Source organism: Notechis scutatus, chromosome 1 (assembly GCF_049901735.1).
Source record: "Notechis scutatus isolate UNSWTSFEM ecotype Mainland chromosome 1, rNotScu1.2, whole genome shotgun sequence".
Taxonomy (NCBI): domain Eukaryota; kingdom Metazoa; phylum Chordata; class Lepidosauria; order Squamata; family Elapidae; genus Notechis; species Notechis scutatus.
In genome coordinates this window covers 50747516-50765427 of record NC_142009.1, presented here as the reverse complement: position 1 = coordinate 50765427, position 17912 = coordinate 50747516, and the positions used below count along the sequence as shown (strand labels likewise).

The 17912-nt window shown below is 39.6% G+C and overlaps 1 protein-coding gene across 3 annotated transcripts in view; it reads left to right on the top strand.

The window, feature by feature from the left end:
• The window catches only part of LOC113420441 (spermatogenesis-associated protein 7-like), a 48879-nt gene that overhangs the window by 24386 nt on the left and 6581 nt on the right, over positions 1-17912 (top strand). For 2 of the 3 annotated variants that reach the window (XM_087952429.1, XM_087952437.1), the window contains exons 4-9: positions 1806-1853; positions 7893-8014; positions 9144-9571; positions 9696-9756; positions 14533-14579; positions 16914-16991. In XM_087952429.1, the coding sequence (XP_087808555.1) occupies positions 1806-1853; positions 7893-8014; positions 9144-9571; positions 9696-9756; positions 14533-14579; positions 16914-16991 (784 nt within the window). The remainder of the gene's footprint in view (positions 1-1805; positions 1854-7892; positions 8015-9143; positions 9572-9695; positions 9757-14532; positions 14580-16913; positions 16992-17912) is intronic. The other variant, XM_087952441.1, reaches the window with a different exon arrangement.

The window sequence follows — 17912 nt, the reverse complement described above, 5'->3', positions numbered from 1 at the left end:
AAACTTTGAAGCAAAATAAGGGTAGCTCAGAACTTTTTTTTTATTAATATTATTACCACTTATAAGGTAAATCAGTGGTCCCCAACCTTTTTGTACCAGGGACCGGTTTCAAGCAGAAATTTTTGCAAGGACCGGGGGGAAGAGAAGAGAAGGAGGCTTCGCTCTCTCGCTGCTCCACCATCCAAGGAAGAAACTGCTTCAAAGAAGCGGGGGCTTTTCCTGTCGCCGCAGCTATTCCGAGCGCCTGTTTCACCCCCACTCCCACCCGCTGCGCTTCAATCCACAGTGTCCCATTCTGCCTGCCTGCCTGCCTGCCTTAGTTTCTGGTTGTTTGGGAGCAGCTTCGGCTGAGAATAATAACTATTCGCCTCTTTTACTCAGCCGAAGCTGTTCGATTCAACCATTAACGAAGGCAGGCAGGCAGGCAGAACGGAGCACTGCGGGCGGGCGGGCGGGCGGACGGGGTGGGGAGAAACGGGCGCTTCAGGGAAGCTGCGGCGACAGGAAAAGCCCCCCGCTTTCTTTGAAGCAGTTTCTTCCTGTGCTGGTGGAGGAGCGAGAGAGCGACTGAGAGCTGACCCAGAGAGAAGGACAGGCTTCGGTTGCTTCCTCCCTCCCCTTCTTTCATTTGTGTCCTTGATCCCGATCCCAGCAGCATTCACCGAAGGCTTCTTAACATTATATCGGGCGTATAACACGCATACATCATTTGCCCCCTATTTTCAGGGGAAAAAGTGCGTGTTATACGCCGATAAACGGTACTTTTTTATATCTGATCAAATCTGTTTTGATTTTTAAGTGAATTGAAAAACCATTATTTTCACTTTTTTAACTCAATGGTCTTATTATTGTTAGCCACTATAGACATATAAAAAAGAAAGGATAGAATAATCTTTAATAAATTAAAGGAAAATATATTAACAGGGAAATAGCTTTGAATTAGTATTGTATAGAACTGCAGACTATGCATCTTGCCTAAAAACTGGACTGTCTCTAATCTATACCCATTATTACTAGAGTAAAATTTGCTTAACTGTGGAGATTCCTCTTATTATTCAAGCTGCCTGTCCCTGTTTTTAATTCCCACCAGGCTTTTTGTAAAGCCTTTTTTTTTTTTTTTACTAACAGCCAAGATTCAAGCATGGTAAGCTCATCATGCTCAAAAGGATATGCATAATGTTTGTAGCAAGGTCAATTTGGAAGTGTATGCAACCACAGTTTAGAAACAAATGTATTGAGCTAAAACAGAAGCTTTTGCTTTTCGGCAGAAATTCAAACTATTTATACTATTTGTTTATAGGCCTGCATCATTTCTTCCCTTTCCGAAACAGTTTTAACGTGTATCACTTTTTTAAAAAGTATACAAAATGTCAAAGAAATAAGGGGAAAGTTGTGGAGGATACTTTGAAAACAAAAATTTATGCCGATAATGTCCCTGAAAGACTACAGGTAGATTGCTTGGCTTGGATAAGCTGAGAAACAGGGTTCACTTCAAACAGAAAAGCAAAATCAAATCACACAGGTATTCCTTGATATGAATTATGATATGAGATATGAATTGTATGTCACTATTACACTTTTTTAACAGCTGCACTGGTAGATGTTTTCATCTCATATTCAACAAAGAAGCTATCATTAGTTAATTTATAAGCAAAACATCTAAATAAGATTTCTTATGTTAATTGAATCCAGACTTCAATAACCTCTGTTTCCTATTGGTTGTAAGCAACCTATTTATTTCTCTTTTCATTTGAAAATGGAATACTGTATTGAGAAGATAAACATTTTTGTTGTTGTTAATTCAGCTGCTGTTGATTCATCTGCTCCAAAGAGTTTGAACACAAGCATTAAATGTAGGTACAACTTGCTTTGTTTTCCAAATAATGTCTCGTTTCATTTTGTTTGGACTGGAAATGTTTGTTTTGGACTCTTTCTCTCTCTGTCCCCTAGCTCCAGCTCTCAAACTTAAGTGAGGGACGTGTGTACTTCATAGGAGAGTGATTGTATCATTAACAGAAGAAAAGGTTCAGTTACATGAACTCTAAGTTTCTAATAGGATATCCCAGAGTAGCAGTAAAATTGATCACAGAGGAACAATTGCCACCTAAGGAAACATGACTGAAGTTAGGCCAGAATTTGCACAGGGAGATCAAACTTGCATCGTCACACCATAATCAGGTGACATCTTGTGACTTTTTCCCCTTCACTAAACCAGGCGTGGGCATTGCCAGTGTGTGACACATCCAGCCCGCGGTCCATGAGTTTGATGGCCCTGAATTAGGGAGTATTAAGAGATGACATGAAACTCAGCTTCAAAATCAATAAATTCCGTACCTCTCGAAATCTTCTAACAATTGCACTTAACGGTCATGAAATATTCCAATGGAGATTTCAGATGTTGGCTATGTTCTCCCTAACACTCAAAAGAGAATAAGAGCCAACAGCACTGCAGAGGGAGGAGAATGTAGAACAATTGGTAGAAAAGAGGAGAGAGAAAGGGAGGAAATATACAATAGAACTGTTCTCAACCTTTTCTTCATCATCGATCCCTTTAAATATCTTTTGTGACCATGGGCCATGGCCAAGGACCACCAAAACTTAGCTCAAGATTTAAATCCTAACATTTCTTCAAGTCTTCGTGTACCCCCTGTAATGATATTGCAGGGGTTCATGGACCACAGCTAAAATATCTTCTGGATGCACTATAAACTTTTCTCTGTTCCTTTGCTCTGATATCTTAATACTGCATTATGATTTTTATTCATCCAACTCCAATATCCTTAACCAAACCTTAGATCACTTGTTTTCCAGTCCCTCTTTTCTCATCCTTACCCACCCAGCTCCATGGAATATATAGACTAATAAGATTTTATTTTGTTTTAAACAAGTAACTATGCCTAAGAGGTTATAATTAAAATAACTTCAGAACAATAACCTCTTTCTTTTTTGTTTCTTTTTCTTTGTCTATTGTTAGATTGTAAATCCTTTGGGGCAATGTCCTATCAATTCTATTCTGAGTAAAATGCCTTGTACATGAATGGCATCAAATCTACACAAATTGTTTTTGCTGTTACTATTAATAGATAATAAGCAATAAATGAAAAAAGGCCTCAAAAGTGTGTATGAAAAGATTCTTTAGAATTGCTATCCTAATTTAAGGTAAAATTAGCTTAATTCTTAGCTTAGTTTTTATTACAGAACAAAATATTTGCTGAGCATGCATTCTGCCTCTTCCTTAAAAACATCTTAAAATGAATCAAGAAATGAAGCTACGTTAGCATGGGAGAAATAGAAGAATCTGCATAGCTTAGCATAAATGACTGAGGAAGCAAAAAAATGATAGCAAGAGTGATTCATATTATAGGAACATCACTGCTTTGAAATATTAAGTAGATGTTTTCAAGTATAACTATTACAGACTTAACTAGGTACAGTACTTACAGTAGAACAATTTTTGGAAATAAAGTGCTAACAATTTTCAATTTTGCCACTGAAAGTCAGTTTTAATTTACCGTATTTGCCGGCGTATAAGACGACTTTTTTGCCCTGAAAAAGATGCCTCCAAGTGGGGGGCTGCTCTTATACGGCGAGTATATAACAAAGGTCGTCTTATACGCCGGCAAATATGTTGTTGTCACTCGGTGCAAGAGTGACAGGGGCGGAGCTCCGCAACTTGCGAAGCTTCCTCCTCCTCTCTTCCTCCTCCTCCCCACCCACCCACCACCCACTCCGCTCGTGCGAGCGGACAGGCAGGCTCCAGGCTTTGCCCCCATCCTTCACCTCCTTCCATCCCCTCCACCCCCCAGTGGCAGAAACTTCGCCGCACGTGGGGACGAGTGGAGGGGTGGAGAGCAGCCACGCAGCTCAAAGCTGAGAAAGCGCCATCCTTGCTTTTGTGCTTCGGGAAGAGTTCGTGTTTTTGTTTTTCTCCCAGGAATGGGATGCTGCTCGTGCGATTTTCTTTGGGAATTTTCTCTTCCCGGTTTCAGCCTTTGCTCCGAATCCTCCCCCCATTCACTTCTGGAAAGGATGCTTGTGTAACTCTTTTCCTAAGCGTTGCTGGGGTGGAGGGGGGCAGTGTGCAGCGTGAGCGAGAGGCTCTTTTCCTTTCTCCCTGAGCGCAAAACCGTCTGCCTTCTTCTCTCTTGGACGGACCGAGCAAGGCTAATAAGATAATAATAAGATAATAAGATAAGATCCTAAGCGCGTTGTGGAAACAGATCTGGATCTCATTGGAGAAAGGTAGCAAATGAATGAACTGGACTTTTGGCAAGTCTCGGGTAGGAACTCGACGCTTTCTGGAAAGTTAGTGAGCAGGAAAATAGACATCCTTTCCGCTTTCTCCCAGCGTGGATATTTCATTATCCCTCCCTGTAAGAAGTAACAACCACAAAGCCAAGGGAAAAACGATGCGCAGGAAAAAGCCACAGTAGGAAGCAAAGATTTCTCCCCCCACCCTCTCTCTCTGAAATAATTAATGTCGCAATCAGTGTGGTGCACCCTTGGAGACAAATTGGTTGGGGAGGTGGAAAGATATTAAGAAACAACTCGACTGTTTTTCGTCCAGTTTTATTTTTATTTATTTATTTTCCCCTGAAAAAAGCAGATCGCAAAGAAAGGGAGAGGAATTGAGTGCCAGCCTGAGAAAGGCGAAGCTGCCTCTCTAAAGCATTTTGGTGGCTTTGTAAGTTTGGCGGAAAGGGACGGGGTGTCAATCAAGAATTATATCCAGAATACCCCAAGTGTTACAACTTACCGTATTTGCCGGCGTATGACTTTTTTGCCCTGAAAAACATGCCTCCAAGTGGGGGTCGTCTTATACGGCGAGTATATAACAAACTCTATATTTTGAGTGGAAATGTTGGGGCTCGTCTTATACGCCCAGTCGTCTTATACGCCGGCAAATACGGTAATACCAGAATCACTTTTCCATTGTTTTTAAAATATGTGATGTCATTGATAAGCAGTTGAACTTGAAGTAATTTGTGAAGGGATGACTATTACATAATGAATTTAAATTGCAATAGATATTCTTTGAATTTAAATGAACATAGAATGTATAGCAGGGATCCCCAAACTTGGCAACTTTAAGACTTGTGGACTGCAATTCCCAGAATTCTTCAGCCAGCGTAGCGTATATTATTAGGTAATTAAAGTGATTTTATGATATTAGCAGCATTCTGTCTGATGAGATTTTCAGTAATCTGTGTTCATTCAAAGAATGGATAAAATGTTTTTTTTAATTCATAACATGATTACTGCTGAGAAATACACATCTATTAAAATGCTTTACAGTTATTACATAAAACAGAAAGAATTATAATAAATACTGGTCCGTAATTTAATAATCCATTGTTCTTAATTTGTTAACTTTTAACTTAATAATTCACTGTTCTTGTTAAAATTTAAATTTAATAATTCACTTTCTTAATTTATTAATATTTATTCCATTATAATTCAGAACTTGCTGCTTGAAAGCAGCCTTGTGGAAGATGGTAAAGTAATTTAATTAATAGCAAAGCATAAATATAGAGGACTTTTTATGATAGTTGATGGCCTACAGAAATTGAAACTAGGTAAAGAAAAAAATGATGTAGGAAGAAATTGGCGTTATATAATTAAAAATGTAGGCTTCTGCAGAATGATTGTTTAGATATTCAGCCAATGAGATTTAGCACAGCCTTTCATGGTATATATTATTATCTGCTTGGAAGAAGTACCATATTACAGGGTAAATTAAGACCTAAGGGAATTATAGAATACACCATCCATTACTTCTGAGCTGTTATAATTTACACCTACTTAGCAATTTTTTTAGAACAAAAGAGGAGAGAAATGTTTACAATCTTCCAAACTCTTCCAACCTCTTTAATTTTCTTAGTTGTGTGTTCCCAGGTTATTTCACCTCCATTGGAACATGGTCATTGAATATAGATTTACTCTTATGATTTACTCATTTGCTCACTTAGCAATCCCACATTCTGAGTTTCAGACCATGTTATAAGCCAGGATGAGGCCTATACAATCATGAATGAATGCTTTGTCTTCAGAAGGTGTGGTTGCTCCCTCACTGAAGATTTTTAAGAAGAGACTGGATGGCCACTTGTCTGGAATGGCATAGGGTCTTCTGCTTGAGTAGAGGGTTGGATTAGAAGACTTTCAAGGTCTCTTCCAACTCTGTTATTCTGAATTGAGATGTGACAGGCAATACCTGTATGGTGTCCCCAACAATTCAAAGCAGTTAAGGGGGCAGAAATTGAATGGCCCAGTTTCTGGATTTCTGCAGTCATGACACCCAATTTATTAGCTATCACTTCTATAAGTGCAGTATTTGGAACTACATTTCCCATACCAATTCCTTATTGCCGTGTTCTTGTTGTATCTCTTTTTGCCTGCAGGCAAATCAATTTTCTAATGTACTAACAGTGCTCCATAATGTTCACTCTATACAAATTCTTTACATGGCGGAATAAATTTAAACATATGAATGTAATGTTTAATAATAATAATAATTATTGTTAACTTTATTGTCATTGTACAAATATACACAGTATACACATGCAACGAAATTCACATAACACCCAAAGACCGGACCCAACATGCACACATACATGACAATCCTGAAAAACACCCCACCTGCCAAGGTTCCTCACCCCCTAAAACACACACAAGCATCCATACAACAGACCAAGTAATACTGTCCAACAGCTTACTGATGGTGGTCTTTAAGTTCATTGTTAAGTGCAATTATAGCTCTGGGATAAAAACTATTTGGAAAACGTGTGGTCTGAGTTTTAATTGTTCTGTATCTTCTGCCAGAAGGCAACAGTTCACAAAAATTGTGAGCGGGATGGGAAGAGTCTCTGAAAATGTTGTGGAACTTCCTCAAACAGCGAGATGCAAAGATATCATCCAGAATGTAATGTTTCTACTTTTCAAGAAAAAATTAGATTCCCCCAAATATCTTTTCTCCCTGTTATCAGATTATTTAATCAAAGTCATCACCCTAAGATTCTTTTGCTTTCTTCAGTTCTAATAATTTAATATTGTTAGATTATCTAATAATCTTATTAGATTATCAAAACTTCAAGTACTTTTGGTATCGCGATAGCCATATAAGAAAGCCATATTAACTTATATTCCACCTTCTTCAAGTCAAAAGCAACATACAAAGGGATGCCCCATAATTTTAATTTCACTTAACAACCTCTGAAATGTTTGGCCCAATTTTAACTATTTTCGATTGTTTATGGTTTTTTTCTTATCTTTCCTGGAAATTTTAAATCTCTTTTCTGTATTTTTTTCTCTGTCCCTGTCTTTACCTCTTTTATATATATATATGTTCTCTGGTCAACATATTAAATATCAATTAAAAAGAAAGGTTAGATGGAAAAAATTATTTGGCTCAATATTGTTAATAATAACAACATCTTACCAGTTAGTACAATTTACTGAGGGATTGAAATTTTTTTTGAGGAAAAAAATAAGACATTCAAAGGTCTTAATTTAGCTTTTTCTCCCAAATCTTTTAAAGCAGGCATGTAGCCCTCGACAACTAGTAATGCAGCCCCACAAGATCACAATGAATATATATGAAATTTGTTCTTTATTATATTATGTATTTTATATGTGGCCAAGACAATTCCTCTTCACTCAGTGTGGCTCAGGCAAGCCAAGTGGTTGGACAAGCTTGCTTTAAATATATAGTTACACCACATTAAAGAAAATGGTGAGGAGTAGGTAATCTTGCTAGGTAAAGAAGGATCTGCAAACAAACACCCAAGCTTGGTGAGCACCAATAACTCTTCAGCCCTGAGCTACAGATAGTCTCTTTTATTAGAAGATGATAAGGAAAGATGATAACTCTTTGTGTCAAAACTTTCATATCACAGACAGAGACCAACAGAAAAGAGAGAAGCTTATCAAAGCTGTTGAAAAATTCAAGAAAGAAGTAGCATTGATCCATTCTACATCACCATGTCATTCTAGAGGTGTTTCCGCTAAGAATCACAATGTAAGATGATATACTATGTAGCTTGTTTTGGAGGCAATGGGTAGGAAGTGAATGTCTCTTCCAAGGAACTGTATTCCAGTGTCTAATGAGTGCATGAAAACCATTTCATAGAATGAATGAAACACTAAGTGAGGGAAAGCTTAATGCTATAATTGTCTAGTAATAAAAATGGAATATGGACCCATATCCTCAACTTATTTTCCTATGGTACTGAACACTTTTATTAGATGCTAGTTCAGCAGCAGTAAGAATAATCTATTTTCAAACTCTGTGTTATTTTAACTTATTTCATTTGAATTTATTTTGCTCAGATTATATTACATTAGTATTGCATTAATTAATCAGACTAATTAATTAGTTAGGGATTGTGGTCAATGTTACATTTCATTTGTCTTCTCCAACCCTATTTTATCAACTCTTCAGCAAAATGAGCCATGTGATTTGAGATGGTCCTACGAGTTAAAACTATCTTAAATATCAGTTGGATGATGAATCAATGAAAGTGTTTCTTCCTACTCATATTTTCATATTTCTATCCACCTTCCTCATTAGGTGGGAAATGATAGAATTTGATTTCCCATCTGTATTTTTGCAAGACCTGTCCATGGAAAATTGAAGCCTCTTTTATAATATCAGTTCCAGCCTAAAGATAAATTTCTACTGATTCCAAATCATATCCTGGTATCATTCTTTTATATAGTACAATTTATCTGTAACCTATTCTTGGCCCATAATTGAATGAAGTAGGAATGAGGATTCCAAAGAACATTATAGAATGCCTGTGATTACACACATTTTTATATGCTTGAATTTTTTCTTCCACAAGTAGAATATATCTTTGCTTTTTTTAAAAAAAAAAATCTGCAGTGATAAAGCTAGCCCAGCTAAAATTTTACTCTGCTATGTTGCAATTTCTATTGGAGATGTTTGATTTGAAACATGGGAAAACTTCTAAACAGCAATTTCTTCCTGGAGTGTGGAATGATAGAATTTGATTTCCTACCTATGTTTTTAAACAACTGAATCCACTATATTGGTTCTCCTTTATAAGATTTCAGTCATATGACTCTAGGGTGCAGAAGGACAATTACATTTTTAAATGTTCTCTCTGTTTTTCCTAAATTCTCAGCAGTTACCAAATCACCTGAATTTGATTTCAAGAGCAAGATCACCTCCTTTGAGAAAAGAGGAAGAGAGTCCTTCCAAATGGTCTAAGAAAATGTATGTTAGTCTCCAGCCCTCAGTTTTGAAGGCAGAAGATATTCAAGGTCCAGTCTTATCTCGTAGGTACAGAAATGCACTCCAGCCATGTGCATTATCTCTTTCCCTGTCTCCTGGGAAATTATGTCAGAGCCCTAAGAAGAAATCTACTAGTGGAGATCTACTGGACACACACGCTGATTGGTTTACGGAAGCAAAGCAGCCTTTTACCCCAAAGCTCTTAAAAACAGCAAGTAAATCATTTCTTTCAAAATATAGATATTATAACCATCCGTGCAGGAAGAAAAACCTTTCTCTTCATACAAAGTCACACAGAAGATCAAGAAATGTTTACAGGTAAAGAGTTTGTCAGCTTGTTATCAACAAATAGTTGGTGAAGCTGAACCAATCTCAGCTTCAGACAAGTAAATTTTAAACTGCTATCACTGTTGCTGATATCTTTTTTTTTTTCATCTTTCAGGTCTATGGATAACGAGTGCCTAAGAGCTTATATGGATGACCCTCCATGCCATCCACACAAGGTTTCATATTGTTCAGTAATAGATTAAATTACTCCGGCAGTAACATTCATAAATATCAACATTAGTATTAAAATGTATTGGCCATTGCTCAGTTTTTTATTTATCCATAATGAAGTTTGAATTCTCTACTCACATGCGCTGAAAAAAAGAAGTCTCGTTAGATTCAGGGAGTCTAATTTCTGAGAAGACATGAATTAGATTGCGTTGTGAATAATGTTATTTGATTCTTCTAAGTAAAAGTAGTTATGAAAGCAATTTAAAACTGTACTTCTTTGGGAAATCTAGTATTTCAGAGTGGATAATGACAGTGGTGTTTCGTGACAGTAGACCTAAAATTACAGCACCGCTTTGAAAACAGTGTTTAAAAACATGTCAAAGTCATAACTCAGCCCAATGCAGAATTGTCCCTCCTAAAAGAGAATGTGAAAACATAAATCAGGTGTTCACTAATGTAGTCAGAAATTATGTGGAACAAACACATTGTTATTTTGCTTTTTCAGAAAAGAAGCTGCTTTCCTTTGAAAGCAGATTTTCCCAAACACAAGCAGAATTAAAACTTCCACAATATGCAGACAGTATCTGTGATTGTACTCTATCAGCAGATGTGCAGAGTTGCTTTAAAGGAACAAGAGAGCATGTCTGAAATTAACATTTCCCTTTTTCATTTGCTTTTTGGTCATTGCAGCATATAAACATCAGAAAAAGACAACAGTTTGAAAAGTGATCATACAAGTACTTCATTGGACTATTTAGTATCAAATGTGTATTCATGTAACATTTGGCTGCACAATATTTATTCTGTCTCTTCCCACTATATATTAGCATTGCTTGTATCATGTCTGCAAAACATCAGCCAAGCACCAAATGGCAGTTAGGAGGTTCATTTAGCAGAAGCTACAACAAAAGAGACAGTTTATACCTACTGCCTCTTTTAGGTGCCAGAGAATTTTGCAATATCACTGAAAAAAAAATGATTAGGGATCTTCAGACTTTAACTCTTAAAAAAAACACTTCATCACGCCAGGTTTTTATAGGTACAAAGGATCACACACATCCTGAATTAGAAACAGCTACTAGGGATCTAGCCCAGTTACTGGCATTTTTCACAATTGTTATTTAAAATAAAAAGCAAAAGGTATTGATTGTACAATATGTACTTCATTCTGATATTGCAAAATATTTTATTCCATCAATTTTTCAGGATGAATTGGGTTTGTGGTCTAACCTGTTAGCTTAAAACAAAGCAGAATATGGTCAGAATCTGTCTCTCTGTGTGTGCATGTGTGCTTAATTGTTAAGCAACTAAAGGCAGCACACAGAACAAGTGAGGAACACAATATAACAGTAAAAAAAGGGGGAGGAACCAACAGAAAATCACAATCCAGTGAATAAAGAATGCAGCATATTAGTGGGTTCTTCTTGACCAAGGGCCTGCTGAAAGAAGCATGCTTTTATGATGTTTGTGTTGGACCAGAGGTGGTATTCAGCAGGTTCTGACCAGTTCTGGAGAACTGGTAGTGGAAATTTTGAGTAGTTTGGAGTACCGGCAAATACCACCTCTGGCTGGAGATTTTATAGTATCCTTCACCTGCCACACCCAACAAGCCACACCCACAGAACTGGTAGCTAAAAAATTTGAATCCTACCACTGTGTTGGACAGCAGATTTTCCATGTGATCACAAGAAATCTTTGTCTTTGATTTGAGATGGCATTCACATCTGAGAGTGTGAAGCCTTTGGACCAATCTGGTAAATAATCAGCTATTTGTGATTTAGGATGTATTCAAAAGAAGTATTTCCTTCAGTGCATCAGCCAACATCCAGATAAGCAGGGATTAGCACTAGGCAAACAATCAAGGATTAAACAATGCTGTAATAAAGAAACTACCAAGGAACAAATCATACCCTCATCAAAATGGTCAGGGCAAGCTATTGGATATAAACAGACAGTAAATCCCATATTCACTCTCACTGATGATGTTACCTAGTTGGGTAATGATATGTTTGCAAGCAAATAAGTTCAGAGAGCACCATGAATGGGACAGTTTTTTATGTTCATCAGGGGAAGGAGGTGGGGTTTTTGACTCCATACATATGTAACCAAGAACATCTGTCCCTTATGGGAATGTGGGTTCTGTGTCTGGCAGGCAGACTGCTGTATTGTGGGAGCTTGTTGCCCATTGTTAGTTTCCTGTTGGCAGAATTCTTCCATCATTGCACCTTCCAGCTTCCTGCAAAGATTCAAATGTGGTAACATCTTGGGGAATCACTGTTTTTTCAATGGTATTTAAAGGGAACAAAGGCAAGTGCCTTAGTAACTTTGTAGATTCTCCTTCTAACACCAACCATTCAGATTTTTAGAGAAACCCCACAATCACCAGCGGAGGTGCTGATCTTTGTGTGTGTGTGTGTGTGATGTGTGTGTAAATTTGAGGGTCAGCAGCAATGAAATTTATTTTAGATCAATGTTAAATTACTTTTGTCAAACAGAGGTATAACAATGGTGGTGTGGAAGTGTCCCTAATTATTGTGTAAGTGCGGACACATGAGGCAGACACGGAGCTAAAGGCTAACATTGCTTTATTCGAAGCATAACGGGTTACCGCGGCTGTCGAGGCTGGGCTGGCAGCCAGCTGGTGGCAACAGCTGATGCCGTTTGACAGCTCCTTTTATAGCCGGCTGTCAAACGGCATCGACCAATGGGAGCGGTCGCTGCTCCCGCCAGGAATGCAGACCAGGTTGGAGACTGTAGTTAGTCAGGGACACAACACCCCTTTCCCCTGGCTAAGAGCATGCGCGGCCCTGCAAATAGGCCGGCTGCCTGCGCTGGCGGCTGTACCGTCATAGTCCAGGGGAAGCTCCGGCTGGGGTAGAGTCCCTTGCCCCCGGGATCGTCCTGGAAGCTGCAGGGGTGTGAATTCGATCAGCCAGGAGCCAGCGGTGGTCCAGGTAGGTTTCCCCGTCCGGTTTGCTTCGGCGCATCGTCTGGCTGGAACGGTAGACCGGGTCAGGCAGGGAAAACTTTGGTGTTGGCTGGTAGACCGGGTCGCCTACTCTTGCTGAGTAGACCGGGTTGTCTGGCTCAGGACCCTCTGCTCTCGGCGGTAGACCAGCTTGTCTCGGCTTTCGGCAGGTAGACCGGCTCGTCTTGGCTTTCGGCAGATAGACCGGTTCTTGGCGGGTAGACCGGCTCGTCTCGGCCTTCAGCGGATAGACCGGCTCTCGGCAGGTAGACCGGCTCGTCTCGGCCTTCGGCGGATAGACCGGCTCTCGGCGGGTAGACCGGCTCATCTCGGCTTTTGGCGGATAGACCGGCTCTCGGCCTTCGGCGGATAGACCGGCTCTCGGCGAGTAGACCGGCTCGTCTCGGCCTTCAGCGGATAGACCGGCTCTCGGCGAGTAGACCGGCTCGTCTCGGCCTTCAGCGGATAGACGGGCTCTCGGCGGGTAGACCGGCTCATCTCGGCCTTCGGCGAGTGGTGCCTTTTCAGGCGGCGTCTGTCTCCTCAGTCAGGGAGGCTTTGAGCTTCGCGCCCTCAAAAGAGCGCTCGCAGCAGTGCCTGTTAGGCGGCGCCTGTCTCCTCAGCTGTGGAGCTTTTAAACTTGGCACACGCAGAGATTGTCTGCGGCTTCTGACATTCAGCTCTCAGCGGCTTCGGCTCTTTTCAACAGTGACTTTGCTCGGCTGTTTTAGTCCGGTTGCCTCTCATTTGTGTATCCCATCCTCATCGCCAGTGTTGTGTAAGTGCGGACACACGAGGCAGACACGGAGCTAAAGGCTAACATTTATTCGAAGCATAACGGGTTACCGCGGCTGCCGAGGCTGGGCTGGCAGCCAGCTGGTGGCAACAGCTGATGCCGTTTGACAGCTCCTTTTATAGCCGGCTGTCAAACGGCATCGACCAATGGGAGCGGTCGCTGCTCCCGCCAGGAATGCTGACCAGATTGGAGACTGTAGCCGGCTGTCAAACGGCATCGACCAATGGGAGCGGTCGCTGCTCCCGCCAGGAATGCAGACCAGGTTGGAGACTGTAGTTAGTCAGGGACACAACACTAATTATATCCTGTCAAACACAGGGAGTGTAAAAATATCCAGGATCTATGCAGAAATCCACAGTGGATTTGATTCATTGTGGGTGTACAAAAGGAATATGTGCAGATATACATAAAGGATATGCAATGTATAGTGTATTTTATATATTTTAAGAGCTGATTTTGTTGTCCCGCATCTGAAAATGAACAAGTATTTTCCTTTTATGAATTATTAAGGCCTTTTCAGAGAGATACTTTGTGCCTTATGATCAAACTGAGGATTTTTTCCCCCCAGAAAAGCAAATAGTCAGCATAGCACACATGCCCAAATATAATTACTGTGAAGCTAACTATTGTGAAGCTACCTAGGATTTTGCATTGCCTTCAAGGGTTTTGCATTGCCTTATTGTTATTTCCTACTTGTACTTTACCAAAGCTGGAAGAGCATTGATCCTGGCACTGCATCTAGGCAGATCCCTCCTTGGGCTTTGACAAGGGCAGCTGGAGAAGACAAAGCTATGTATTCTCCCACACACTTTGTCAACACTTGGGGTGAATGAAGAGTGATCTGTCCTCTGCAGTAATCATTAAATCTTTGCAATGCAAAGTGAAGCAACATGGCTGCTTTGGAACAGATGTTTGCCAAAGCAAATATCTACTCAGTGATTTGCACAGCCTCAATGTAAAGCAATGAATGAGATAAAGCAATTGCTTACATCTTTTCTTTGTGTTTAAAAATTACAGAAACATTCTGGGAATTCAACTGCTATTCAAATACTTCTTCATGCAAAGTGAGTTCTGCATTTATTTTTAATAACAACACTGTTCCCTGTGCAACAAAATATTAAAATTGTGGCTGTTTCAAGAAACCTGAAACATGGAGGCCGCTCCTTTGTAAGAACCTAACAAGGGTTCTGAATGACCCAGGCAAAGGCTTATCTAGTCTGCCTTTTTCTTTTCAATGGGCAACCTGACACTTCTGAGTCTGGAAGCAGGATAAATGGTCTTTCTATGCTAATATTATCATCTCAATGGTGAGAGCGGGTGATATGCAAAGCCCACATCAGGGATGCAAAAAGTATCAGGTAGGCATTCCATGCAGATTACTCACCTGTCTTTTGCAGCCCCTGGAATAGATTTTGCCATGCTTATTCTGCAAGGTGGTAGCTAAAGAGAAGAGCACTCTTTGCTTACAGAAGGTGCCATTTTCTTTCCTAGTTCTAATATGGTTGGGAAAGTTATTTTAAATCTCTGGAGAACTGTAGTCAAGATGATGAGCCACATTGGGATCAGTGCTAGTTCACTATCAAGCTATATGCTAATGTAAATTGTGAGGTTTTGCCTTAATCTCCATTAGGATTTCTGACAGAGATTTGGGTAACCTTTTGATGGCCAGATGTTGCACTTGGCTTTGGGAGGACTGAGGGCATAATAACACCAGATTCGCTGATTCTTTTTAAACTGACTCAAGAGATAGTTTACTTATCTCCCCATTTTTAACAAAACGTTAAGCTTATTTTAGGGTTTACTGAACTGGTTTTGCATGTTTACACCTCCCAATGATGTGGAACTCTCTTTTGTTCATTGTGATTTAAAAAAAAAAACACTGCAGGAGGTATAAGAAAGGCTTTGCCAAAGCTAGAAGAGCATCGATCCTGACACTGCATCTAGGCAGATGCCTCCTTGGGCTTTGACAAGGGAAGCTGGAGAAGACAAAGCTGTGTATTCTCCTGCATACTTTGTTAACACTTGGGGTGAATGAAGAGTGACTTGTCCTCTGTAGCACTCAGATTTCAGGGGCTATGGCTGCAAATCTATAGCTTTGTGATAAATATGATATGATGCAACTATGACCTAAAACACCCTTCATTTAACACAGAATTTATGACAATCTCCAGACATGTGAATAGGCCTTTTGAGTAGAATGACAGACAAGACGACACCATATATTGACGTTGTGACCTAAACTTCATTCTTTTGTACTTGCATCCTGCTGTCTGACACAGGAATACTGTATATACTCGAGTATAAGCCTAGTTTTTCAGCCCATTTTTTGTGCTGAAAAAATCCCCCTCGGCTTATACTCGAGTCAGATTCCCTCTGAAAAAAAATGGTGTGGAGTCGCGGCCTCCGCGGCAGCGACTCCCAACAGCCCCAGCCGCGAAGGGAAAGGCAAAAGCGTTTTCCCTTTCCCTTCCCGAGGCGGCGGGACTGGGGCCGCTCCGGCGGTAGCGACTCCCAACAGCCCCAGCCGGGAAGGGAAAGGCAAAAAGCGTTTTGCCTTTCCCTTCCCGAGGCGGCGGGACTGGGGCCGTGCCGGCGGTAGTGACTCCTGACTCAGGGGGCCTCCGAGGGAGGGGAAGAGAGTGACTCCTGCCTCCCGCTGTCATCATCATCTTCTTCTTTTGGGTTAGTGAATCAATTAAACCTTTCATGATAGTGAGATCGTTTCCCAAATTAATTATTTTTATTTTTGAAATTTACCAGTAGCTGCTGCATTTCCCACCCTCGGCTTATACTCGAGTCAATAAGTTTTCCCAGTTTTTTTGTGTAAAATTAGGTGCCTCGGCTTATATTCGGGTCGACTTATACTCGAGTATATACGGTATATGTTGCAGGGTTTGTGTAATGACATCATTACACGAGTTTTGCTATTTTCCTCTAATGGACAGTAGATAGGTGAACTCCAACTCCCAGAATTCCTAACCAGCATGATTGTTAAAATTCTGGAAGCTGAAGTCATCTGGAGGGCAGCAAAGTTGAGGAAACTGTCATCACCTAAAAACAAGGAGAACTATTCTGACAATGAGAACAATCAACCCATTGAACAGAAGTTGTCTCCAGAAGTTGTGGGAGCTTCATCCCTGGAAGCTTTCAAGAAGACACTAGACTGCCATCGGTCAGAAATGGTGTTGGGTCTCCTGCTTGGGTGGGGGATTGGACTAGAAGATGACCTACAAGGTCCCTTCCAACTCTTGTTAGTCTGTAATCTAATAATTTATGTATGATTAGACTGACTTTCAACTATATTCGCCATTTTTAATGTAAGTTGTAGGAAGAAAATAATTATTAAAACATGAGAACTGATTTTCCATGGATATTCTTATTTTTGTTTCTTTTTTAAGAAATGAAGAGTTGAAGTACCTGCAGTTGCTTCAAGAAGTTACGAATTATATTTTGCTTAGAAGTTATTATTGGAAGAAGTGAGTCAGATATTTTTTTAAATAATTTATTTCTGTAAATAGCGTGTAAAAACATGTCCCCCTAAGATGAAATATTTTTAACATGTTGGTCCAATTTCTACCTGTGTTGCGTCTAAATTGGAATAAACTGGTAAAGATTTCAATAATTTCTTTAATTAAAATCACAATATGTAAAACAATCCACACGTAAATGTAGGACAGTCTAAACAAATTCTAGCAAAGCACTGTTGTATCTTTGTCTCAACAGCAATAATACAATTTTTGCTTTAAAGTTTCTGTCAGCAAATTCAAATGCTTGTCTGATTCTTCAAGATGCTGAATGCTTTAATTGCTCCTTTGTAAGATGCTTGTGCTCTAACAAAAGAGCAATTCTGGCAAATTGCAGTTTAAATTCATAGCTCTGCAATGTAAAATTCTGATTCCCTTGCTCCTTACAATCCAACTAACTTCATGTATTAGTTCAATTTATCTTATTCAAAGAATAAGAACCCATTATTATTACACAGCTTTCCAATAATCAGCTCCCCAGTAGCGAAAGCCAAATTTCCTTGAATGATGATGCTTGTTTACCTCTCTTTCCTTAAATGATGATACTTGTTTGCAAAGCTAAACCAAGATGCCATGAAAGTTATACATGTAAGGCTAGACAATAGCATAAGTTTGACACTTCTTGCATCAATTCCAACATATGTACATGCGATTAAATATAAGATGGAAAATGCAAATGGTGGAATATGTTTCAAAGTTTTAAGTTGTTTTATTGCATACTTAAAGAACTCATTTGCCTCAAGACATCCAAAGTAGCGTTGTGTTAGTATCAGGGTGGCAATAATTATTGCAATAATTTTAGTGCATTAAGCATGTGGCAAAGTAAAATCTATTCCATTAAAAATATAGCTATTGATGATAAATTTACTTGTT